Below are 24,437 nucleotides of genomic sequence, written 5' to 3'. Positions count from 1 at the left end.
TTTAGTTCTTCCTTACTCATCAGTAAGCACAAGGTAATGTTGGTAGAATGCTGCATAGCACGAAATACAAACAATTGAATTAATTTTGTGTATCATTTCCTCTGTTCTGGTAAGAACAACTACTAATGCACGTATGAACTACAAAACACATGTATGTATAATCAATTCTTCGTACAAGTACAAGGCTCCTATAGTTGCATTTAACACTGGCATTGCACAATATAAAGATGAATGAATGGTAAAATTCATGCTAATAATTTTAAATGCGAATGCTTCTTTACTTAGAATTATATCAAATAGCACATTTAAAACACCATTACAAGTTGAGAGCTAGCTGCAGAAGGATGGAAAATGTCTTATATTTTAGGACCTTCAACTGTACCCTTTTTTTCCTGCAATTTCAACAAGAGGCCCCACATTTTCTTTTTGTACTGGGCCATGCAAGGTAGCCATTCCTGGTGAACAATGAAAAGAGATTGAGTGGGATGGAGGCTGGGATAGAAGGGGTCAGAGCTGGGCCACAACCCAGCAGGGTGCAGACATTTGTCTAAATGCCCTTTCAGACACCAGCACCCCATACCCAAACCCCTTAATTGGTATTCTATCTCACTCAGATTTAACACCAAAATTCTCACCTTGACTCTATCCCACCAACACTCCCCTGCCCACCTCTCTGATCTCCTCTCCCACCTCTCACCTCCTTCCTCAGCTCCAGCCAGGCTATCTTAATTGCATTTCTTCTAACATGACAAGTATTCCACCCTGGGACCTTTGCACATGCCATTGCCCCTCCCTAGAGCTGCTTTGTCCACAAATATATGGAGCACCTACTTCCTCAATTCCTCAGGTATCTCATCAAATGACACTGTTAGAGAGAGGTGTTTCTTGATGACCTTAGATAGACTGGCAATACTTTACTCATCTTTCTTTAATTCGTTCTCAGCACTTTTCACCACCAAACGTATCATATATGATTTGTTTCTATCTTTATTCTTGGTCTCTTCCACCAGAACATAAGCTCCATGAGGGTGGGGGCTTTCTCAGTTTTATTCACTGCTATATACTCAAAGTAGGACAGTGTAAATATTTGTTAAATGAATGAAGCTATACACTTCCTAAAGTATGAAGTCATTTAGATTGAGATAAGAAAAGCTTATTTAACATGGAGGCATTAAAGCTGGAGGAGCTTTCCTATTACAAAATAATCTCTAACTTGGATCCACAAATGGTGCCTGATGTCCCAAGTCAGGAAGCATTCTGTTTAAGGAAATGCATCCAAACAGGGTGCCAAAAAGCCTGGGGCTGGGAGGGAGGAAGTGGCCCTTGCTTTTAATGAGCTGTGCAATCATAGGCAATAACTAGAACCTACTAAAAGTTCAGGTTATTCAGCTATAAAATGAACATGATTTAATGATACCTGTCCTTCTTATCTCACAAGTTTCTATGTGTGATAAATGAGAGAGTAAACATAAACATCATTTTGCAAAGCTGAAATGTTAAAGAAATGCTAGGGAATCCTATTTGCCCTGCTAATTAAGGAAACAGTGGGTGGTGGGGAGGAGGAGTCCTGGTGGAGGGGAAAACAGGGCTGTTGGGCCATTCTGAGACTGGTATTTCCAGAGAATGGAATGAAAGAAGCAATGCAGAACAGCAGATGCGGGTTCCTGTTGATCTTTCACAGGGTGACCCCCATACATCTCCCATTTGACATGAATGTCACCGAGCCCAATTAGAATTAGCCTTTCACATAACATTCAAATTCCTGGACTTCCGAGGACAGCCATATAAGGGAGGAACAGCCACAGCAGATAAGAGGAGAGGAATGGAGAGGCAAAAGGTTACAGAAAAAAATGGAGATTTTGACATTCCCCCACACAAAGGACAAGATGTCTCAACAAATCCTAGAATTTTGGAAAAGATTTAACTAAAGAATATTTATCCAAGTGGCAGGCCCTTCTTTTTCCCAGAATTTCTCTGTGTGGTGGAGTATTTATTATTATTATTTGTTTTTATTTCCAGACTGCATTTTTTTGTGTTTGGTTTTTATTTGTTTTGTCTTGTATTCATTGAATTTTTCATTTCCTTTGGCTCTGCTCGCTATACAAGCTGACATATATACCCAGCACCAAAGCTACTCTGTGCCCCCCAACTTAGCCTAGACACAGAGCAGAACTCCTCATGTGAGGGTGTTCACCTCCACTAGAATATATTTTTAAAATTCATTTTCACAATGCCCCTGCAAAGATGGTGAGTGTAGAAAATCAAGTTGCCTGTGATTTTAAATCAGGAAACTGAAGCATTTTTAAGTTTCCCTAAGATGTTTTAAACAAGGCTTTCTGCTAATTTCAGGGCTCCAGATCACTTAAGCAGAACATTTTTTAAAAAAAATAAAAATGCTTTAACGTGTACCGAAGTAGGGAGGTAGAAGAAACTGTCAAAAGTGGGCAGCCTAACAGCTCTCCTGACAAGGGAAGCCCTGCACTCTATTTTTAAACTGACCTGTGTAATTTAGGAGAGAAGTCATCGTGTCTCCTGATAAAGCTTTTGGGGGCGACTGGTGGATAAGTTTGCAGTGCTGGAAATGGCAGTGCCACCCACACTTAGAAGGCAGAGCTGCAAGATTCTACCTTTTCATAGAACTGGAAAGAAAAAGAAAAAAAAAACACCAAAAAGTGTGCATTTCCTGAGTAAAATGGAAGCAACCTCTAAAAGAGAAAATGCAGAGGCCCCCAGATCTTCTGAAACAGGTGTGAATACCACCTTATTGGTGTCAGTAACAAAGAAGAAAGGTTAGTGATGTAAAGCTTAAGTGAGTGGCATGGAGTAGAGAAATACTGGTCGTGGACATAAATAAATACGGTTGTATAATGTAATTCCATCAAGAGAGATGGCGCAAACATGATCGTTTCGACAGTGCCTCCGACACTCCAATAACTGGTCCTTAGAAGGATGGTGAAGATTGAGATTCATCTCCACAAAGAAGACACAAAATAATTTGGCACAGGGATGTATAATCTGAGTTATTTAACCTCTCCGAGCTGTGGTTTTCCTCCTCTTTAAAATGGACTGTAGCATTGCACTTTGCAGGAATACCGTTAGAGTTAAATAACAGCACAGAGTAAGCAACACTTAAAAACACAGGGAAAAAAACTCACGCCCTGAGCATCTGCCAGACCTTGAATTGGTTGGAAGGGCTCTCAGTATGAGGAATCAGAAGGGGTTTTCTTGGGGGCACCACATTATTCTTCTTTGGCAATCAAATAAATGACCCAGCTGCCTACTCAAGCTTCTGGTTAGACTGATGCCTGGTCCTGAATTAAGATCTGACAAAGATAAGTCAGTAAATCCCCCTCAACACCCACCATACACATACACACTCTCACTCTCTCTCTCTCTCTCTCTCTCTCTCTCTCTCTCTCTCTCTCTCTCTCTGTCTGTCTCTTTCTCTCTCACCCCAGGCCACAGCCAAGAGCACATGCTGTGCCAGTGCCCAGCCTTGGGTGACCGACCCCGACATGGGCCCCAAAAGGCAATTGTTTGACTGAATGGAGTCTCTTATTAAAAATTAATTTCTGTCAAACCCAATTGCATATGAACACAGCCTCATTGTGTGATCACTACCGTGATTTCTGGAAACAAACATAAGCCCTACTGTTGCCAAAAGCAAGGGGCAGTTTAGGACAGTTCTGAATCTTTATCTACAAATGCAGCCAGCGGATTCCCCGAGGCTCACAAAGGCATTTGTCCCCTGGAGGACAGAGACCAGCTCCATTATCCTCTACTGTTCCTCCATGCCCCACACCCACTCCCTGGGGCATAGTCATAGAGACCAGAGAGCACGCTCCTTAGTGCAAACACAGTACAGGTTCTGCCACTTCTAAGGGAGTGTGCTTAGGGTTTCTCCTCTGTAAGGATAAAATAATGATAATGCCTGTAGTCCCAGCTACTCAGGAGGCTGAGGCAGGGGAATCCCTTGATCCCGGGAGGTGGAGGCTGCAGTGAGCTGAGATCACACAGCCTGGTGACAGAGAGAGACTCCGTCTCAAAAAAAAAAAAAAAAAAAAAGATAACATTACTACCTAACCCTCAGGATCAACGTGGGAGAAATGAGATAGTGTAAGTGAAAGCATCTGGAATACAGAGAGCAGGTGCTCAATAGCACCTGTCCTATTCCCACAACACCCTGCCCTGGGTATTCCTGTACCAGGATATTGCCTTCCACAACGTTTCTTCTAAATTTAGAGCACTAAATGGGAATGGGAGTAATTTTCTTGATAGTAATGGGTTGAAGAAAACAGAGATCCGAGGTTAAAATACTCTAGACCAAATTTATGTATCCTAGACATCTCTAGTAAAATTTGATTTTTCTCTTCTACATAAATGATTTCTTCTACTTCTGTCATGAGATGAAGGAAAAGCAAGAATTAAAGGTGGAAAGCTCATCCTGTCCTCCTCTTCTCCCTACTTTGCATATTTTCAACTTTTTTTTTTAGACGGAGTCTTGCTCTGTTGCCCAGGCTGGAGTGCAGTGGCTCGATCTCAGCTCACTGCAACCTCCGCCTCCTGGGTTCCAAGATGAGAGTATTGCTTAGCCCTGAAGCTTGAGACCAGCCTGGGCAACATGTTGAGATGCTGTCTCTACAAAAATTACAAAAATTAGCCAGACATGGTGCCGCATACTTGTGGTCCCAGCTACTCAGGAGGCTGAGGTGGGAGGATCACTGGAACCTGGGAGGTCAAGCTTGTAGTGAGGTGAGATCATGCCACTGCACTCCAACCTGGGTGACAGAGTGAGACCTTGACCCCATCCCCTGCCAAAAAAAAAAAAGAGTCTACCAAGTACAGGGCACTGCGCTTTCTATATGCATTTCATTAATATGCACAATGTTTCTATTTGTTCATGCATTCTACAGATATTTATTGACTATTTGATATGTGCCAGACACCATCCTAGGTGAGGGGTCAACATTAGTAATTATAAGCTAGGTATTACTGCTCCTATTTTATAGTTGAGAAAACTGAGTTTCAGAAAAGTAAAGTAACTAGCTTAGCATCACAGAGTATTGTTAAGCAAAAATGTCCAACCTATCTTAAAGTCTAGTTTTTAACAACTATACTACATAAAAGGACACTAAGCCACAAAGATGAAGCAACAGAGTTGAGCCAACATTTAGAATACAAGCTGCTATACAATAGCAACAAAGACAAATTGCCATGGGACCACGTTAAATTAACTCCTAACCTTTTCAAAGAATTCAGAAAGTTTCTGAGAAGAGGTGACTTTTGAGCTGAGACTTGAAGAACAATTTGCTAAGAACGGTGGCAAACACATCATCACATTTAAAGTGCACAATAACCCTAGATAAATTAGCATTTGCTTCTTTCATAGAAGAGAAAACTGAGGTCAAGAGAGATGAAGGGCCTTGCTTAGAATCAGACAGTTACTATGGTATATGCCAAGGTCCATGCCAAGCATTTCACAGCCATTGGTCTCCTGACAATCCTGAGGTTTAGGCAGCACCACCACTAACATTGCTGCCACTTGGTCTTGCCTAGGTCTTGGCAATAGCTTGTGCATTAGTAGTGAAGCTGGAATATACACCCAATTCAGCCTTACTCCCAGGCTCAATAGATTCTGTAAAAGTTTTTTTGCTTATGAATCCAAGTCCTGGGTTCTAAAGGGAAGAGTGACCTTAGGAAAGAAAAAGATAAAATTAATTTATTTAGGTACGTGTCAAGAAATCTGGTCTGACCAGGCACAGGTGGCTCACTCCTGGAATCCCAGCACTTGGGAGGCCAAGGCAGATAAATAACTGGAGCTCAGAAGTTCAAGACTAGCCCGGGCAACAAGGTGAAACCCCATTTCAACAAAAAATACAAAAATTAGCCAGATGTGGTGGCACGCGCCTGTTGTCCTAACTACTTAGGAGGCTGGGGAAGGAGGGTCACTTGAGCTTGGGAAGTCGAGGCTGCAGTGAGCCATGTTCATGCCACTGCACTCCAGCCTAGGCGACAAAGGGAGAACTTGTCTCAAAAAAAAAAGAGAAAAAGTAAAAAGAAGATAAAAAGAAATTCCTTCTTCCCACCAAAACCAATCTCCAGTGCACCTAAAATAAAGTAACAAAACCCTAAAAATGCTGATTATCACCTCAAATTAAGGAAGAGGCTTCAAAACATTTTTTTCAAACCTCACTTCTCCCCATTCATCCCTACAGGTTGATTTATGCACACTTCTTAAGCTAAGTCAAAGAATTGGCTTAATCCTAGTTTCCCTTGGAAAGTGTGACTCAAGGCTGCCTGAGCTTCCTCTGTCCTTTTGTGACCTCCTGATCACCTGGGAGTTCCATCCACTTTGGTTAGGGCCTCTCTGAGCCTTGAATCTACACATCAGTGGGATTTAGTTTTCCTTTTGCTTTAATGGCTTCTCAGAACCTTACTCATGTAGCAATCTCATCCACTTCCTTTCTCGTTTCTCTGGTCCTTATGGGAGATAGCCTACCTCTCCTTCCCATGCAGGCAGGTTCTCAGGGTCAATGGTAATTTATTTATTTACAGTTCTCCTTATGTTTTGTTTGGTTAGCTTTCATTTATTTATTTATTTATCTCAGGTGGAGGAAAAAGCCATATTGTGCTTTTGTTGCGCTAGGTTACTTCTTTGGGTATCAGTTAGTAATCCTTCCACTTCTCATGTAACCCCGCCTTTTTTGTATAATTATAGGTCTCGCCTCACCAGACAGTTATACTTTAAATTGCTTTATCTTTAGTCTGAAGAAATGGTCTTGAAAATTCAGAATCAATACAAGAATCATGCTACTAGATTAGTATCACTAAGACTCAACATCTAAAAATGAAATATTTAAAAATATATACACATATATATATGTTTTAAAAAGAAAGAAGAGAAACAGAAGAATTAGAAAATTTTGATTCAACTGGCTCATGCATGCACCTTTCCTATCTGTCCTCCAAGGAGTAAGGGAAAGACTTCGGTAAAAATAACCACCATCAGCAAAAACCCACAATTCTGAAGCACAACCACAGAAAATGCAAGGGATATTTGGCATAAAGAAAGTAAACTTCACAGAAATTGCACGTGGCCGTGCGAAGAATTCTACAAATTTAACAAACCACAAAGAATGTATTGACCAAATTTTGTTACGAGTTTTCAAAAGCCTCTCACATCTCTCAATGGTCTCCAAAGTAAACACATTTCCCACACTGTACCATCCATTACTATAGTTTTGAGTTTCTGCTCTGAAATGATGCAATCTCCCACTCAGGATGGTTTCCTAAATATCTTTCCCAAATGATGTAGAAACAGAATTCAACATCACTTCTTGCATTCCTCAAAGAACATGTCATGCAGGGCTGCACGTTAGTGGCCATAGACCAGGAAATATTTCATAAACAGAATTTGTACTCCATTTATTCTGAGTTTACTTTCAGAAGCCACTTATCTCTTTTAGAAGAACTTCCCTTGCCAATTACCTTTTGGAAAAGGCCTGGAAGAGACACTCCCTGAGGACGTGCAGAATCCTAGGTCAACAGCATATGCAGTAGAAATAAATAACTAAACTATCTACATCTTAGGATGGTCCCTTTCCTTCCTAAGACAATCAGTCTTTTCAGAGCAATCGAAACGCATATGCAAATGTGCACACATGGACATGAGTGTACAAATACACACACATACACACTGCAATGTCTCCTCTGGTACATTCTTTGGTATATGACCATCATTTCTTCTCTAATAATTGTGATTAAAATACCCAAAATAAGTAATGTCTTTGGAGATGAAAAGGCTCTTAAAATTCATATTGTTCAATGCTCTCATTTTGCAAATGATGAAGCTGAGGTCCAGTATGTTAAATTTATCCCAAAGAATTTATAGACCCCTAGAATTTTCAGATAAGATTCGAATTTCTCCCCATGCTATTCTCCTCTTGAGATCTCTTAGCGGAAATATCAAAAGCTCTGAGGTCAGCCGAGCCTGGTTTAAAATCTCAGCATTACTGTTTACCACTTGGTGATCCTAGATAATTAGTCACTCTAAGCCCTCATTTTCCCATCTACAAAATGGAGATAATAAGAGCTGAAAGGACCCAGAACATAACACTATGAAGAGTTTTCTTCTAAACATCCGTTATCTGTTTAAAAGCAGGGCCTCCCAAAAGAATTCAACTGTTAAAAATCCCCTCCCAGGAGTTTTGTAACCAGGAAAGATTGAAATAACCTAAACAGGCATTGTCACAAAACGATCATATCTCCCATCTATTTTCCTACGGGCCTATTTATCTTTCCTACGAGTCATTTGCTTTCCCATTAAGTAATCTTCTCCCTCTCTCCTTTGCCTATTAAGCCCCAATTCTAAGCATCTCTTTGAATCATACTTTTCTGTAAATTCCCAAGTACTTATGTGAATAAAATTATATATTTTCTCTTGCTAATCTATCTTTTGTGAGTTTAATTTTCAGGCCTCCATACGCTAAACTTAAGAGAGGAAAATGTTTCCCTCCCCCAAAGAGCTAACATGTATTAATTACTTACAACGATCAAGACACTGTTCTAATCATACTGAGTGTATCAATTCAGTTACATACTGAGTGTATCAGTTCAGTTACCAAGTCTTTTTTGTTATTTCTCTTTCAGAGATAAGGAAACTAAGTCAGAGAGAGGTTAAACAACTTGCTTATTGTCAGACAGCTAGTAAGTGATGGAGCCAGAATTCTCACCTAGCAGTCAAGCTCCAGAGCCCTTGTGCTTAACCATTGTGTGAGAGTAATCTTACCTCACAAGAGGGTAGTAAAGATGAGATGAGATCATCTGCACACAGCATCCAGCCTTGCACGAAGGAAGGGCTCCATAATTGTAGGTGCCATTTTGACTATTAGTAAACCATCTGTCAATGTGCTGTTGATAAAACCAGGGTGTTTCCCATCTCTCATCAGGGGATTAGGGTTGCTGGAAGACTAACCTGTAAGCAATGTAACTAATTTGTGTTTTAACTAGCCACAGCTTAATGGTCGGGGGGAGGGTGTTGGGGTTCCAGGAAACAGACAAGAATGAGACAGCCAAAGGATAAAAATCTATCAGAGTTATCCAGCACCATTCAATGGAACTCAACCTTCCAGTAATTTAAAAGGTGTGGTTTTGTCTGTTTTGTTTGTTTCACTTCAGAGCAGGAATATTTCTCTTGACCTTAATATAACCTAGATGAAGTATGCCACAAAATCCCTTGATTTTGATTCCAACCTCATCAGCAATGTTGTGATGGCAAATTCAATTATATTCTCACCCTGGGAAAAGAGTAGTCTGTACCATGAGCAATATACCACGAGAAGAATATAAAGTAGATGTTAAGAAGCTGGGCTTTCCAGACAAACATGCCCGTGAGCAAATATCAGCTTCACCAAGTACCTGGGAAACCTTCAGCAAGTTACTTAAACTCTCTGAGTTTCTGTTTAGGCATCTAAAAGATGAAAATTTGGCCGGGCGCGGTGGCTCACGCCTGTAATTCCAGCACTTTGGGAGGCCAAGGCAGGTGGATCACCTGAGGTCAGGAATTGGAGACCAACCTAACAAACATGGAGGAAACCCTGCCTCTACTAAAAATATAAAATTAGCCAGGCATGGTGGCAGCCTCCTGTAATCCCAGCTACTTGTGAGGCTGAGGCAGGAGAATCGCCTGAACCCGGGAGGCAAAGGTTGTGGTGAGCCGAGCTTGTACCATTGCATTCCAGCTGGGACAACAAGAGTGAAACTCTGTCTCCAAAAAAATAAAAAAGATGGAAATTTAATATCCCTAAAAAACCTTCCTCAGGATAGTGGAGCCAGCCTGCTGGCAAATAGCACGATGTATTATTTGACAAACATTCATAAATTATGCCAAGCGCAGAGGCTAACACATGTAATCCCAGCACTTTGGGAGGCCAAGGAGGGCAGATCACTTGAGGCCAGGAGTTCGAGACCAGCCTGGCCAACATGGTGAAACCTGGTCTCCACTAAAAATACAAAAATTAGCCCAGCGTGGTGGTACGTGCCTGTAATCCAAGCTATTCAGGAGGCTGAGGCACAATAATTGATTAAACTCAGGAGGCAGAGGCTGATGTGAGCCAAGATAGCACCATTGCACTCCAGCTGGGTGACAGAGTGAGACTCTGCCTCAAAAAAAAAAATCATAAATTGGCTTTATGATTTTTTAGCCTCTTGCAAGAAGCCTTCCATGACCTTTCCCTTCCACAAATGTTTTTTTTTTTAAATCCCCTGCTACACTGAATTTTCTGCAATACTTCTGGATCTCTTTTATGAAAACAGTTAATGTTACACATTACATGACAGTTAAAGTGATAACAACAGTGTGAGGTACATACCATCATTATTTCCATTTTTTAACAGATGGAAAGAGAAAAAAACTTACTAAGATTAAGCACCTGACCTAAGGTTACACAGGTAGCTGGTGATGAAGCTAATATTTGAACCTGCAGGAGTCTAAATCCAGACACTATGTTCTTTATGCTACTTGTTACTCCATATCTTATAATGATTTATGTTCATGACTGTTTTCATTTCAAGGCTAAAAGGTCAAGATTTGTGTCTAATTTATCTCTTTATGGCCCTCAGAACATTTCCTGAATATAATAGGTTGTCCATGCCTTGTTGAATTAATAAATGAATAGTGGCATACATATTCCATCCCCCAGAGCCTCATCAATTACAATTTATTTACGTTTTTCTAAGTGCTTTACATCCATTTTCTCATTGAGTCTTCCCAAGTCCATCAGCTAGGTGTTATTATTATTCCCATTGCACAGGTGAATAAACCAAGGCTCAGAGAGACTTGTCTGAAATTGAGGATCTACACAGACTAGTCAAGGTCACAAGGCTAACAAGTGACAGATCCAGGTTCACATCTGAGAAGACTGAACCCACTGACTGAGCTTATAACCACCACTTGTCAGCTGAAAATAGGATCAGAACAGAGATGGCCTCATCAAACCACCAGCATATTTTATGGCCCACTCAGCCAGCATCTCTCAATTTAAAAGTTTTAAACGTGAATTGCTTTTGTCAGAGAGTTGGAAGGGACTTAAAAATGTGAAACCTTGGATAGAGATCAGTGGCAATTCCAAAATATCCTTATAGGAAGGGTTTGGGAATAGCAATCTCACTGAAATTGGGGGAGAGGGACAAGAATTTTTGAAATTGGGGGGTGGGGAGTTGGGGAGAAATAGCATGGGGAGAAATGCCACATATAGGTGAAGGGGAGGAAGGCAGCAAATCACACTGCCACGTATGCACCTATGCAACAATCTTGCATGTTCCTCACATGTACCCCAAAACCTAAAATGCAATTTAAAAAAAAGAATTTTTGAAATTATCATGAAGCTATATTTTCACACGAGGCTCACCATTTTTTCAGTTGGATTCTATTATTGTGGGCTGCTGGTGGATATTATAAGGGCAGATTGAAGGAGTCATCACTCTTCTGTTGGAGAATATATTAAAAACATGTATTTCATGAATCTGTATGTAACCCAATTATGCCTATCATTTTTCAAAAGTGATTTAAACATCAATAAAATGAAAATTCAAATCTATGACAACACTGATTTTTTTTAACAATTGCAACATCACCGTGACAATAACAAACGTCAGGAAGGCCTCACAGAGACGTGTGAGTGGCCAGTAAATAGTCATGCTCAGTGCAGTTGGTTGCACAGGAATAGCTGCAGGAAAAGAGAACCCACCTTGTGCTCAGAAGACCAAGGGCCCCAAGTGCAGACGTGATCCAGGAAAAGGATGATGGCATCATTGCCGACCATTCCCTGAAGGGGTCGGCCCAATGTATTGTGGCAGTCACAAAAGCAAGCATCATCAGGAAGGATGTCAAAAACAAAATAGAAAGCACAATCTTATGAGCGTTTGCACACACGCACACACATACACAGAGGGACACCAGAATTCATTAGCTCCAGAAATACTGGGTGTAGTTCCAGCCATCAAACCTCAGAAATGGCATAATGAAACTAGAACATACTTAAAGGAGGTCCCTTAAAATGATTAGGGTTTGAAAGAAACCAAATAGACTTTAAAACACTTCAACCTGGAAAGACAAAACATGAGACCTGGTGGGTCAGGTTGATAAAATCACAAAAAGTACTAATACAGATTGTGATACCAAATCCCAGCAAAGCAGACCTAGAAGCTCTGGTAAAATTAAGTAAAGTACTCTTAGGACTATTTATATTTTCAAGTGCTACTTTATAGGGCAAGTAATAAATTAGAAAAAATCATAACTCTAAGACAGTCTATAGTTGTGAGCCCATGATAGTTATGGTGCAGTTATACCACCCTATATGTTCAGCCTTTTGATGTCCATCTTTGGAAAGAAAGACATCTAGCAAGCTCCCTTTCACACTGTTGTTTTTTGAAGGACCAAGGAGAGGAGATACTAGATTAAATATTGGTTTACTACACATGGCAGATCTGGTAATTCCCAAACAGGACAATCAAAAGAATCACCTGAGGACCGTTTACAAAAAACAGATTCCCAGGCTTCATTTCCAATGATTCTGACTCAGTAAGTCTGGGGTTTAGAAACCCTAAGAGAAAATCTTTTCCATAGACGAATCCAAGGTATAATCTAATTGGCTGAAATGGAATCATGTCCCACCCTTGAAGCAATCACTGAAACCAGGAAACAAGGCCTTTTTTTGGCCTGAACTGGGTCACATACCCTTTCCTATGATGGGAATGGAGTTTTCTCCAGAAAAGAAAGTAGATGACTAACTTTCAGTGCCCCCTACTTCCTGAGAAACAGAATCCGTTATATTGGTACAAAAGTAATAGCAGTTTTTGCAATGATTTTAATGGCAAAAACCACAATTACTTTTGCACCAACCTAATATTAAGGGAAGCTTGTGCCCAACTAAAATTCTGTATCCCCAACCTCTCTAGCTATGGCCATGTGGCTAATTCCGGCCATTAAGAACATGGAGTACAAGTCAGCTGTAGGATTTCTAGCAGGTGTCTTTAAGAGAATTGACTCTGCAAGGAAGTAAACTCTTTTTTGCTTTTTTCTCTTTCCTTCCTTCAGTGACAGAATATGAAGGTGACTGGACAGGGAATCTCTATCTTGTGATTTAAGATCAAAGACAGAAGAAGCCTGAGTCTCAAATGATCTCATGAAATTGCCCTACCAGGCTGAAATTTCCCACTCCTGGCTTTTACAGATGAGAATAAACCCTCATGAGTTTTGATAATTTTCAGTTTTCTTTCTCTGTTGCAGACTTCTGAACCTAGTCTTCTCTGATACAATAGAACTCTGTAACTACATGTATCTGGGAAGGGAGACTAGGCAGACAAAAAACATGTTATTTCTGTACTTTGCAACTTCTCTTTCAAGTTTTATCTCTCATATCTCTCAGCATCCTGATTTTTTATCTCTGTTATACATCTTGAAAAATATTTTTGCCATGTCTTACAAGGAAGTTTGTCTTTTACTGCTTCCAAAGCTGGGTGTAATTCATTACTCACAACCATCACATCTTTTCCACATCTATGTGAAAAATTACCCCCTCTTCAAAACTCAGTTTAAGATTTAGTATAACCAAAAACACTTTTGGCCAGCCCCACTTAAATCTAGATAATCAAAAGTATCTATTCTTTCAACTCAATCTCTGTGTCTCTGTTTACACATTTGTTAAATAGATTCAATCAGTGGATTTCAAATATTTTTAGGCACAAGTCCCACATGAGTCCTCAAGAACTCCATGTAGGGTTACACAGGTTGGGCATGGCCATTCGTGTTATCTTTCTGACTGATACCCTGTAGAGTTGTGCAATGTACATCTTGCCTCCAAATGCACCCTGGTCCTTCCCTGAGAAACAAAGTTTAAAAAGCATTGTACTGACATTTTTAATGCATATAATCAATAAAGGACTAGTATTTAGAGTATCCAAGCACCTCTGATATCAATACAAAAAAAAAAGAAGTAACACAACTGAAACTTGGTAACGGATTCGAACAGGCACTTCACAAAATAAAATATCTTATGGCCAATGAACACAAGAAAAGGATCCAACCTCATTAGGAATCATAGTAATGGAAATTAGAATCACAATAAACTACCATTTCACATCTACTAGATTGGTGAAGACTAAAAAGTTTGAACATAACAAGTATTTATTAAAAAATCTGGAAGAATATGAAAAGTTAAATGCCATTGGTGGGAATATAAATTGGAATTATTCACTTCAAAAACAATTTTAATTGTCTGAAATTGAGGTTCTACATACACTATGCTTATTCTACTCCTATGTAAACTAAAGGGAAATGTGTACACATGTGTATTAGGGTGCATGCACAAAAGTGTTCTTAGCAGTATTGTTCATAATAGTCAAAATTAGGGAGAAAAAGCCCAATTCTACCAATATAAGATTACCTACCATAATGTAATACAATGGAACACTATTTTGCATGAAAATAATGTACCATAGCTACACTCAATAACTTGAGTGATTCAATCTCAAACATGTTTTCTCTGACAAAATAAAAAAATTAATACTCTTTTATAAAAACTGTTTTACTTTATGAGTCAATCTAAAAATGTTTTGGTGGCATAACTCTATTATTAACATTAGATACAGATTAAAAAATAATATTAAAAGAACAGTTATAGCAGTTGTTAAAAACGATAATATTTTCAAGATTGAACCATGAAACTAATATGCCTAAGCAGTTTTTTAATCTATCAGTGGGTACTCTCTATTACTTTCATAGTCCCACATTGAAACAGCTTCCATGCAAGCAAGATGGATGTGGCACACTGTATTTTCCAAGAATGACTTGCAACAATATTTTCCACCTCTTGTGCTTTTTCAGAATCTTGCCCCTCCTCCATCAAAAGGTAGATTTGTATGTCCCTTCTCCTTAAACTTTGTATACAGCAGAAGTGACTTTTGAACAGGTCATAAAAATCAATATAGTTTCCATAATGCTCTCGCTCTCTCTCTGGGAATTTCACCCAGCTACCACACAGTGTGGAAATTTAGGCCACATGGAGAAGAACCAAAGTCCCCAGCTCTGGCTCCTGGCTGAGTTCGCGGTGGGCGGCCAAAACCAACTTGCCAGCAAAGTGAGTGAACGTCTTAGAAATGGATCCTCTGGCCTGCAGTTGAGCTGCCCCTGATAAAACTGCACTGATCAGAGGCCAGCCTCCCCTGCTGAGCTCTGCCCAAATGCAGACCTAGGAACAAAATAAATGACTGTTGTTTGAAGCCACTAAGTTTTGGGGCACTTTGTAATATAGCAATAAATAACTGGAACATAAGATAAAAGGACATTCCTGCTACAATTTTTTGAAGAGCTAGGTACACCCAAAGATACCCTGCTGCCCCTTCCGTTCTTTCTTTCCTCTTTTCTGTTCGTATTTGCAATAGGAATTAAACTGGACCCGATGAAAAATACTTAATGTAATACATACTTAGGTTTTCCCCAAAAGTAGGAAACAGAATTCTTTAGAATTAGCAACCTTTTCCAGACTTGCTTTATACTTTCTTGGATGTCATTATCAAAGAGTAAATGATAATTTCCTCACTTTTCCTTTGTGTGTCTGAGAGTTCGTTTTTGAAGGTATGGTGGTTTAACATGTTTTTATCAAATCAGTGACAGCCAGTGGATATGCATGCCTTCTCTAGTGGTGTTTTCCGTGACAAAGTAAGAAAGTGAGTGGGTCAAATTGCATACATGTGGGCTATTAATCCTTTCCTCTATAAAAAATAAAATGCAGGGTCCAAAATGTTCGTTGGAAGCAGATAGGGAAATACAAGAGCTTGTCCGATAGTTCACTCAGGGCTCCTCTTTGATTTGGCCACTTTAGCGGTTCCATCTAGAAACAGGTCATTGCCTTCAGCCTTTGAGGGCTCCTGTAAGGTCTTTCGTTACCTTTTATTTTTAACTTGTTTCATCAAACCAGTGCAATGCACACCAAGGCCTGGATAAATATTTGTGAATTGTTTGAACTTTGTTCTGTGCCCTTCAATATTCTCGGGAAATCAATTTTGGACTTTAAATAAAGTTTGAAAATTCGTTCACCGTAACTGGACTGATTCAGGGCCAATTGCTAAGTGAGCAATGAGAACACGGTAGGAACAAGGGTATTTGAAAGTCTTGCAGGATCTTTCCGAAAATGATTATGGCTGTGTGAGGAGCTGCATATAAATTTACACCCAAAGTAATCCTTTTGAAACAGCTGAAAGTCTGAAGACTGATTTTTTAAAGAGGACATTTCAAGGATATTTTCTTACAGCCAGCTACCACGTGATCTGCCCTGGCTGTGTCCTAAAAGCCCCCATCTCCATTATTTGCTTATTTGCCGGTCAATTTGCCTCTCTTCTTTTGCAGACCTGCACCATATATATGTCTTCCGCCTCTCCTCCTTTCTTCTTTACACCCTTCCCCCTTCCCCTGACCCATCTCCCTCCCCCAGTTTGCCTCTAGGAGGGATCAGAGTGAGGAAGTGAACTCCTTTGGGGCCAGTTTACTTGTGTCATCCTGAAAGGGCAGTATGGACAAGGGTCAGGGTCAGGCCCTATGCTGGCTGGGAGCCACTTTAGAGACTCTTAGGAAAAGCAGTTTCATAATTTAAGTGCCAATGGGACCAACGAAAAGCAACTTCTCTGCGGAGAAGGAGGATGGAGGTTTACCCGCCGTTGACACCTCTCTGACAACACCAGCTGGGGCCTCCCATGTGGCTGTGGAATTCACGTGGAATTTGACTGGTCTTTTAACCTCTGCTTCCTCCACTTCCTCAGCTGTATAATGGGGACAGCATTTCCTAGTGGACATCATGAAACTTTATAAAGGGGAGCAAATACTGATGACAAGCAGTTTCCAACAGGAAGAGCCAAAGGTTCAAGGTTCAGTTCCACTGTAACAAGCACTGGATATGCAAACCTTCTCTGTCATTGTGTGTCAGGTGTTCCATATAGGTGGCTTTAGGCTTTACTGGCCTTTCCCTGCCTCAGTTTCCTCCTTTCAAAATAAATATAATAATAGGACCTGTTTCACAGAGCTGTTTTGAAGATTAAATGAGATACAAAGTATGGTGTCTGGTACCCATGATAAATGTTAGTTATTTGTTTCACCTGCTCTGTGCCTCATTTTATCATGTAATAAGTGTCCCCAATCCATGAACAGAAGCTGGAATTGTGAGAGAATCCTAGAATGAGAGGTAAAAACTCCCTCATTTTTACAGACAAGAAAAAAGAAATGCAGTAAGACTGGGTGCCCTGCCCAGGGCTACCTGATTCATTAGCAAGAAAGCAGGAGCTAGAGTTCAGGTCTCCTAATTGTCAGGTCGGTGCAAGTCTCAGTTTTCATTCCTTTGAAGACTGTGTTGGTATTTTTATCCCCAGATAACCCTTTTTCATTCCTATTTTAACCCTAAGACCAGTTCATACCATTACCCGCAGCATTCTCTAAGTCTCCTGCAGCTCCCATGAAACCTGCAGATAACCTCCCTTTCCCAAAAGCTAAGCCCCACCCCCTGCAAAAGGCCAGGAAAGGTAGCGCTTTCTCAGAGACCTGAGGAAGCTACTAATGGGGACAGCAGGTGAGGAGGGAGGCGGTAGAACGGCAGCTGCTGGGAAAGGTTGCCCTAGTAACCGTGCAGGCTCCATTCAGGAAGCCAGCCCAACTCCAAGATGCAAAATGATCGCCTTCACGCGGCTCCTGCAAGCACAAAGGGACCAGAGGAGCCCTGGTATAGCTGGAAGAAAGGGAGGCACAGAGTGAGGTGGGGCCCATGCTGTCAGTTACAACCTTCCACCTTCCACAGAAGAAAAAGAAGGAAAGAGAATAGCTCTTTGAATCTTGTGGCCTATGTGAACCGTAAAAACCACCCATTTAACATGAGTCCTTTTGTGAGAATAGAGGGAAACAGGCACCCCTCTGTTCACCAGCCTTATGAAACAATATGTCAGGAGAGGGGGGCAGAAGCCTCAGACATTGCAACTTTATGGAGGCTCTAAACTCTTCATACTCTCTCTCCTTTATTCAGACTGGTGACAAAGACCATTTGCTCCCAATTTATTGGAAACTTTTTTTTTTTCACAGCTTGAGCTGCTTAGATGCAGCGAGCTCCCTCTCCCCAAATTGCCGTCAGACACTTGCTGAATGGGCTAGGCTCAATTATGCTCCCTCCACAGGTTCAGCTCACACTGTGACCCTGCATGGCTTCCTGCTATTCATATGTGTTACTTCCCCTTTGTGGTAATGGCTTGTGGCACTTGGCCAGAAAACATTATTAATTTCAGAAGTGGACTGACAAACAACAAACCCACAGTGAAACGAGAGGAAGTGCCGAGGAGGCCAGCTGTCGGCTTGAGCCAAGCAGTAGGAACTCAATGTATGCAGGTTCTAGGAGGAAAGAGATAATAATCCACAAAGAGGAAATGCACTAAAATTATCCACAGCCCATATTTTAAAAAAAAATGAAAGAAAGAAAAAGAAAGAGAAAAGAAATCAGAGAAAAGAAAGGGGGGAAAAGCACCCAGCTACTTGAGCTGCAGCTGGACAGGAAATTGCTAACGCTGCTTGCAAATCCCTACTTTGAACAGGCAGTTTAGGGAATGCCAGGAGCGGAAACCGTTCAGAACTGGATTAATATGAGCCAAGTTGAACTGCAATCCACTTCTCCTTTCTGTGCTCTTGCTAACTTGGGACACCCAAATAGGAGAGACTGACTTGGTATATATATTTTTTGCACTATTTCTGTTTGCTTTTTATACTTAGTTGCTTAAAAGTCACTGTGGACAGTTTTATATGACTGCCATAGAACAAAGGCCATTTGCTTCCTCAAGTGGAGATGACGAAGTCCACATATGTGCCATATGGGTGAAAAGCTCATCCTTCTCCCCACTTCAGATGAAGGGACCGAGCTCATGCAAAAGAGCCCCAACTGTGAGTATGTTCTAGTTCTTTTGATTCCATACACCTGCCATTTACTTTGGTTTGTGTACTTTTACACTTGAGGTGAGGAAAGGGTAAGTCTCAAGGAAAATGACAAGATATAAAGTCTTTAGCTTAAAAAGAAACTATTCAGTATAATCCCCACAAGTTTCAATAGGGGTTTCTGACCCACATTCTGAACCAGTTAAACACAAAAGCACATTAGAACAGGATGACAAAGTTTCCTCTTAAGTGCCAATGTAAAATTCTAAAGCCATATCCTGAAACAGTGAGAAAGCTTAGATATGCCTTGCCATGCACATGCTAGGGGAAATGGAGACATCATTCTGGATTCATCATTCTCATATGAGAATAGTTGCAGGTAGCATTGCCAGGCAGTGACAACAGCCTGGAAAAAGAGTTATCCCTACTTTCTCCTTGGCATCTTTCAGCATTATTGAGCAAAGGATCCTGACGGTGAAGGATAGAGAGGAGGTTAATATGTGGCTGTCAGCTTGTTATTGTGTTATACCTCTCTGTGGCTATTCACTAATATCCAAATTTTATTCCTCAGCAAGCTATGCTTTATAGCTTCATTTTTCTTCAAGAGCATTAAAATCTTAAGCCTGAGCTATACTCATAAAAGGTATTTATTGTTCATATACATGATAGTCAGTCCACTCTAGGATGTCATCCTTTTTTGTGGCAAAGGATGAATTTCATAAACTGCCCCTGAAAAACATTCTAGGAAAAGCTTAAAAAGTTAAGAACTTTGCCCTGCTATGCCTACAAGTCAAAATCAATCCCTGAATGAAAAATTTCTAAAATGTGTCACTTCACATGTAGGTATAACTAATGAGAGATTTAAAAAAAATACACATTCAATAGCCAAAATAGTTATTTATTAATAATTTAAGGATTTACATTCTTATAATAAATTCCAGCTCAAAACTTTACACCACGAACATAATGGAGCAATTTAACTCTCCCTTCTTCACAATCAAATGCATTTCTCTTGTCAAATGGGTACCCATGCTCACACACACACTTCCAGTTTTATACAAATTTTTTCTAAAGGAAAGAAACCAACCCAAGTATTGCATTTGAGGTGACACTCCCTGAAGAATTTTATACAGAGGTAATATACTGTTTAGCACAGCTGAAGTTTAAGGAAAAAAAAAAAAAGTGAGCCCATGATTTGGTGTCTTTCCAAGATTATCCCCTTTGAGACAACACAAGCCAAAATATTTACAAAGGTAAGGCATGGTCAAACTACATAAAGAGAAAAAAATCATGAGGAAGATACATGAAAAAGACTAAAGATTTCGCCATAACAAGGTCTTAGTAATAATAGTGTCCATAAAGATGTCATCAGAATTGGTAAAGTCAAGCATGCTGCAAATATACCCTTTGGATTAGAAAACAGCACAATTTTCTTTCTTTTTTTAAGAAGTGGCATACTGCTCTTTCTCCCTTTGGATAATTTCTTTTAAGCCCATCAAAGGAAAAAACAAACACAATTCAAACAAACACTGTCAAGTGATTTAAGATCAAATATTTACAGTAATCAAATTGAGTATCAGATTTTTTATTTTCCAAACTGATACCACAAATACAGAGCTGAAATCTCTCTTTGGCTCCTCTATATGCAAAATTGAATTAGTCTTCATTGAAGACAATTATATAGTCAGTTCCAGATGCAAAAGGAAACGGCCTTACAAGGCCCTAAAGAACACATGCTCCTACCCTACCATTTGGTCCTACCCTATAAACCTGGAAGTCCTCGAATCCCAGTCCCTGCATGGGTAGGCTGTACACATGGGTACAGAGCAAACCTACTGCCTGTATCTATACAGCATGTCCTGTTATTCCAAACAGCATGGAGCAAATCTCTCTGTTAGTATTATCCAATTCCGCACTTGGTAACCTTGTCTAGTACAGACAGCTGGTGTCATTTTGACACCTGGGGCCACACACAAAGAAAGCAGCCCAGCTGATGCTGCCAAGAGAAACTGCTGAAGGACCAGACACATTCCAGCAAGGAGGGGTGGGGGTCTTTCACGTGGATTGCAGGGAGTCCACCTGGTAGACATTCTGGTTGGAAGGGGTGGTAAAATACAGCTGCTGTGCTGGAACCCGGTTGTCACAGGGGCTACTGAGTCCCAGCGTCCTCTCGAAGTCCAGCAGCTGACCCATGAAGTTGAAGTTAGGGGATATGTTGGATTTCTTCATCTTGACAATGTCATAGGCATCATTCATCGACAGATTGAGCTTCTGCATAAGGTAAGCCACAGTCACAGTGACTGAGCGGCTAATGCCAGCCAAGCAATGTACCAAGACACCACAGTTCTTGCCCCGGGCTTCATCTGTGAACACAAAAAGAAAAGCAAGATCTCAGTGTATTGAAAACCACACTTTGTGAATGATCAGTCTAAAAACTGAACTTTAATAATAATAATAATAATTGTGTGTGGCTGTTGAGCCCTACGGGCAACAGAAAATGTATCACTGAAATAAAACATGTACACTGGACACAATTACATATTTCAGATATTTTCTAAAAAGAGAGCTTTTGTATTAAGTTTCTGCCAACAAAAAACTCCTTAATGGGTGCATTCTTTGCCTCAGCATGTGAATACCAGAAACCCTGCAATATGTTCGTGAATGCCTTTTATACAGACAAGCAGACTGCAAGGGTCTATTAAATTATTCTCCAAATGTTGTGCAGTTAACAATGGAGGTATTCAGGCATTTTAAAAGAGAGAGGGAAGTCACAGGGGACAGCCCATTAGGAGGAACAGGATGTCGACATGGCTTGAAAATGAGTTCCTTTGTAATAGGAAATGCATTACAATGCCTGGAGATTCACTTCTCCCAGGCTTCCAGCCCACAGTTCTTCCTGCTGGGCTCAGGTTACCCACTGTCTCACTGTTACCAGTATCACAGTATCATTCAACTGGATAACATTTAGAATTCATACTGCTTTCCAACAACTAACTTGACGTCCTAATATAACTCCTAGGTTTTTAAATTGTAAAGCAATGCTGGAATTCCTGTCTATAGTGAGTACTCCTATTTGACCCTTCCCCTGAGTCCAAAGACTGTGGGAAAAATCTGTTTTCCAATTATGAACGACCCCGACCCCCGTCAAATGACTGAATTCAAAGATTCAAGAAACAGCATTTCAAATAGGTGATCTGCAGCCATGTCAAAAGGCAGGTTTTCTTCCCTTGGCAAGAAGATAAAACAGAATTAAGGACGCTCTAAAAAAATTAGAGACCTTCAGTCCGACGAATTAGCAAGCAGCAAGAACGATTAACAGCTTAAACTCTATGAATGGCTGGGAATTTTGCATTTAAATGTCAGAGCAACGACTACTAATTAGTCTCACCTATGAAAGAAATGGCCTCAGGGAAAAACTGCGACAGGTTTTGGCTCCAGTGATCCGAGATAGGGATTTGCTTGTATTTAAACTCTCCTGCGTTTTCAAAGAGATTCGGCAAATTGGGGGTGACATTCAAGATGTATTTGATGCCGAATTCCTCCAACACGTCCAAGTTGGTGGAGTCTTTGGCACAGCCCAAGTAGAGGAAGGGCAAGATCTCCACTGGGAAGGAAGGCTGGCTGTTGGACAGCGGGCTACCATCCGAGTCTGTTGCACTATTGGGGTCTCGGTCAAGGTCAGACTCAATGTCCGAGGAAGAGTCAGAGCTGATCCGCAGGCCCCCGAGCCCCAGCACTGGCAACGGCGGCGAGCTGCTGCTACACGAACCGTCTAGATTGGTCTCGCAATGCAGGGCGAACTCGGCTTGGAACTTACTGAAGCCACCTGCCAGAACGAGAAAAGCGATCGTGTAACCCGAGAAGTCGTAGTAGTTTTCACAGCTTGTAAGAACCAGCCCGGCGTAAGAAACACCACAAGCATCCTACAAACCCCCCTACATACATAATAAGAGAAACATACTTTAAATATGCACCCTTGGGAATGGAACGAACGGGCCCGTCTCGCCAGGGAACCCTTATTCGTTTAAATCCGGAAATATACAAAATGGCAACTTTCGGGAATATTTTGAGAAGCTAGGATGTGCCAATCTGCACCCCCAACAACCTCTCCGGTCCTGCAAATCTTAATTCAAAATCGAACGATAGAAAACAGGGCGATGGTAGAGGATGTTCTGGGTAAGAAGACGCAGAACCCGTTAGAAAGAAACGGCCAGTAACCGCGGCCGGATTCTGCCCCTGCCCGGTTCTCCAGTGCGGAACGCGCGGGTGGCGGCCCCTACCTCGCCAGCGGCCGGCCCCTGGGCAAGCTGTGCGCTCTGAAGCGCCAGCAGCAGAGGTATTTTTAGTCCACGCGCCCCGCCCTGCGCCCTGCCCCGCGAGCAGAGTTCCCCGGGCGCGTACCTTCCAGGTAGAACGCCCGGCAGCCCTCGTCCTTGAGCTTCTTGAGCAGCAGCCCGAGCACCGACTCGCCTCCCGTATTCTCGTTCCAGTCGCTGCTGCTCTCGTCGTAGAGCACTACTGTGTCGGTGCCGCAGCGCCGGGTGAAGCGGTCCCGGTCCTCGCCACGCGTAAAGAGCGCGCGCACGGGCAGATTGCCCTTCTGCAGGCGCCGCAACATGATGCCCGGGATGGCCACGTTGATGGCCGACTCGATGTGCGACGATTCGTACAGCTCCTGCGGCCGGCAGTCCATCAGCAGCAGCCTCTCGTTGCCCAGCTCCAGCTGCTCGTTGAGCCACGCCACCGTCTTGCTGATCGCCATTTCCGACGCGAAGGGCACGGGTCTGAGCGTATCTATCATGGGGGTCGAGCTGCGAGAGAGGGCGAGGTGCCTACCAGACGCCCCTCGGGGCAGGCATACGCCGAGCGCACCGCGCGCGAAGCTGCCGCTCTCAGAGCGGGGTTTAAGTCCGCCTCGCCTTACCCAAGCCGAGGCTGGCGATTGGGGAAGACGAGACAGACAGAAGTGAAGTCGGAGGTTCTCTCTGCACCCGGCTGCAGCCGCTGGCTCTTAGTGTCAATGAATCTCTCTCAATGAAGCTGCCCAGACAGTTTTGTTCCTCCCCAGTGAATGAAATCCAATTAATTCGGACTCCGTGTTACTGAGAGGGAAGGAAAAAAAGTCTAGCGGCTCCTAATCCCTCCCTCCAAGGCTGCACCTCAAATCTACCCGGGCGTCTTTCTCCTCGGATTATTTAAGACTCGATTTGCTCACTATCCCTGGGACTCAGCCTCGCACACCCCCAGCGCGAGGCAGCTCCTCAATGGATACAAACAGCTAGCGTCTCAATGGATACATTCTCCGGGCCAGCCAATGAGCGAGCTGCGGAAGGGGCTGTTGCCGTGGGGACGGGCCGGCTGGAACAGGTTGTGTTGATGAATTGTTAATGAGTTTGTCATTCACAAAAACGGAAAGGAATTTCCGCTCCGGATAAGCCCCAGTGCAAACAAGCTGCAACAGCGGGCTCGGCGGGAGGAAGGA

The 24,437-nt window shown here is 41.8% G+C and overlaps 1 protein-coding gene across 2 annotated transcripts; it reads right to left on the bottom strand.

The window, feature by feature from the left end:
* Positions 1-19,837: 19,837 nt before the first annotated feature.
* Positions 19,838-24,226, bottom strand: DUSP6 (dual specificity phosphatase 6). 2 transcript variants are annotated; one of them, XM_012469366.2, is made up of 3 exons: positions 23,357-24,226; positions 22,344-22,781; positions 19,838-21,318 (listed from the first exon to the last, which is right to left on the bottom strand). In XM_012469366.2, exons 1-3 carry the CDS (start codon positions 23,754-23,756, stop codon positions 21,011-21,013), a joined length of 1,146 nt encoding a protein of 381 aa, XP_012324789.1. In that variant the 5' UTR covers positions 23,757-24,226; the 3' UTR covers positions 19,838-21,010. The 2 variants fall into 2 exon arrangements, with proteins under 2 accessions (XP_012324789.1, XP_064232975.1); XM_064376905.1 differs by lacking the exon at positions 22,344-22,781.
* Positions 24,227-24,437: the final 211 nt, after the last annotated feature.

Source organism: Aotus nancymaae, unplaced genomic scaffold (genome assembly GCF_030222135.1).
Source record: "Aotus nancymaae isolate 86718 unplaced genomic scaffold, 86718_ANA_hifiasm-v0.15.2.pri h1tg000016l, whole genome shotgun sequence".
Lineage (NCBI taxonomy): Eukaryota > Metazoa > Chordata > Mammalia > Primates > Aotidae > Aotus > Aotus nancymaae.
Note: the sequence above shows the minus strand (reverse complement) of the source record. Positions and strands in the feature narration are given on the sequence as shown.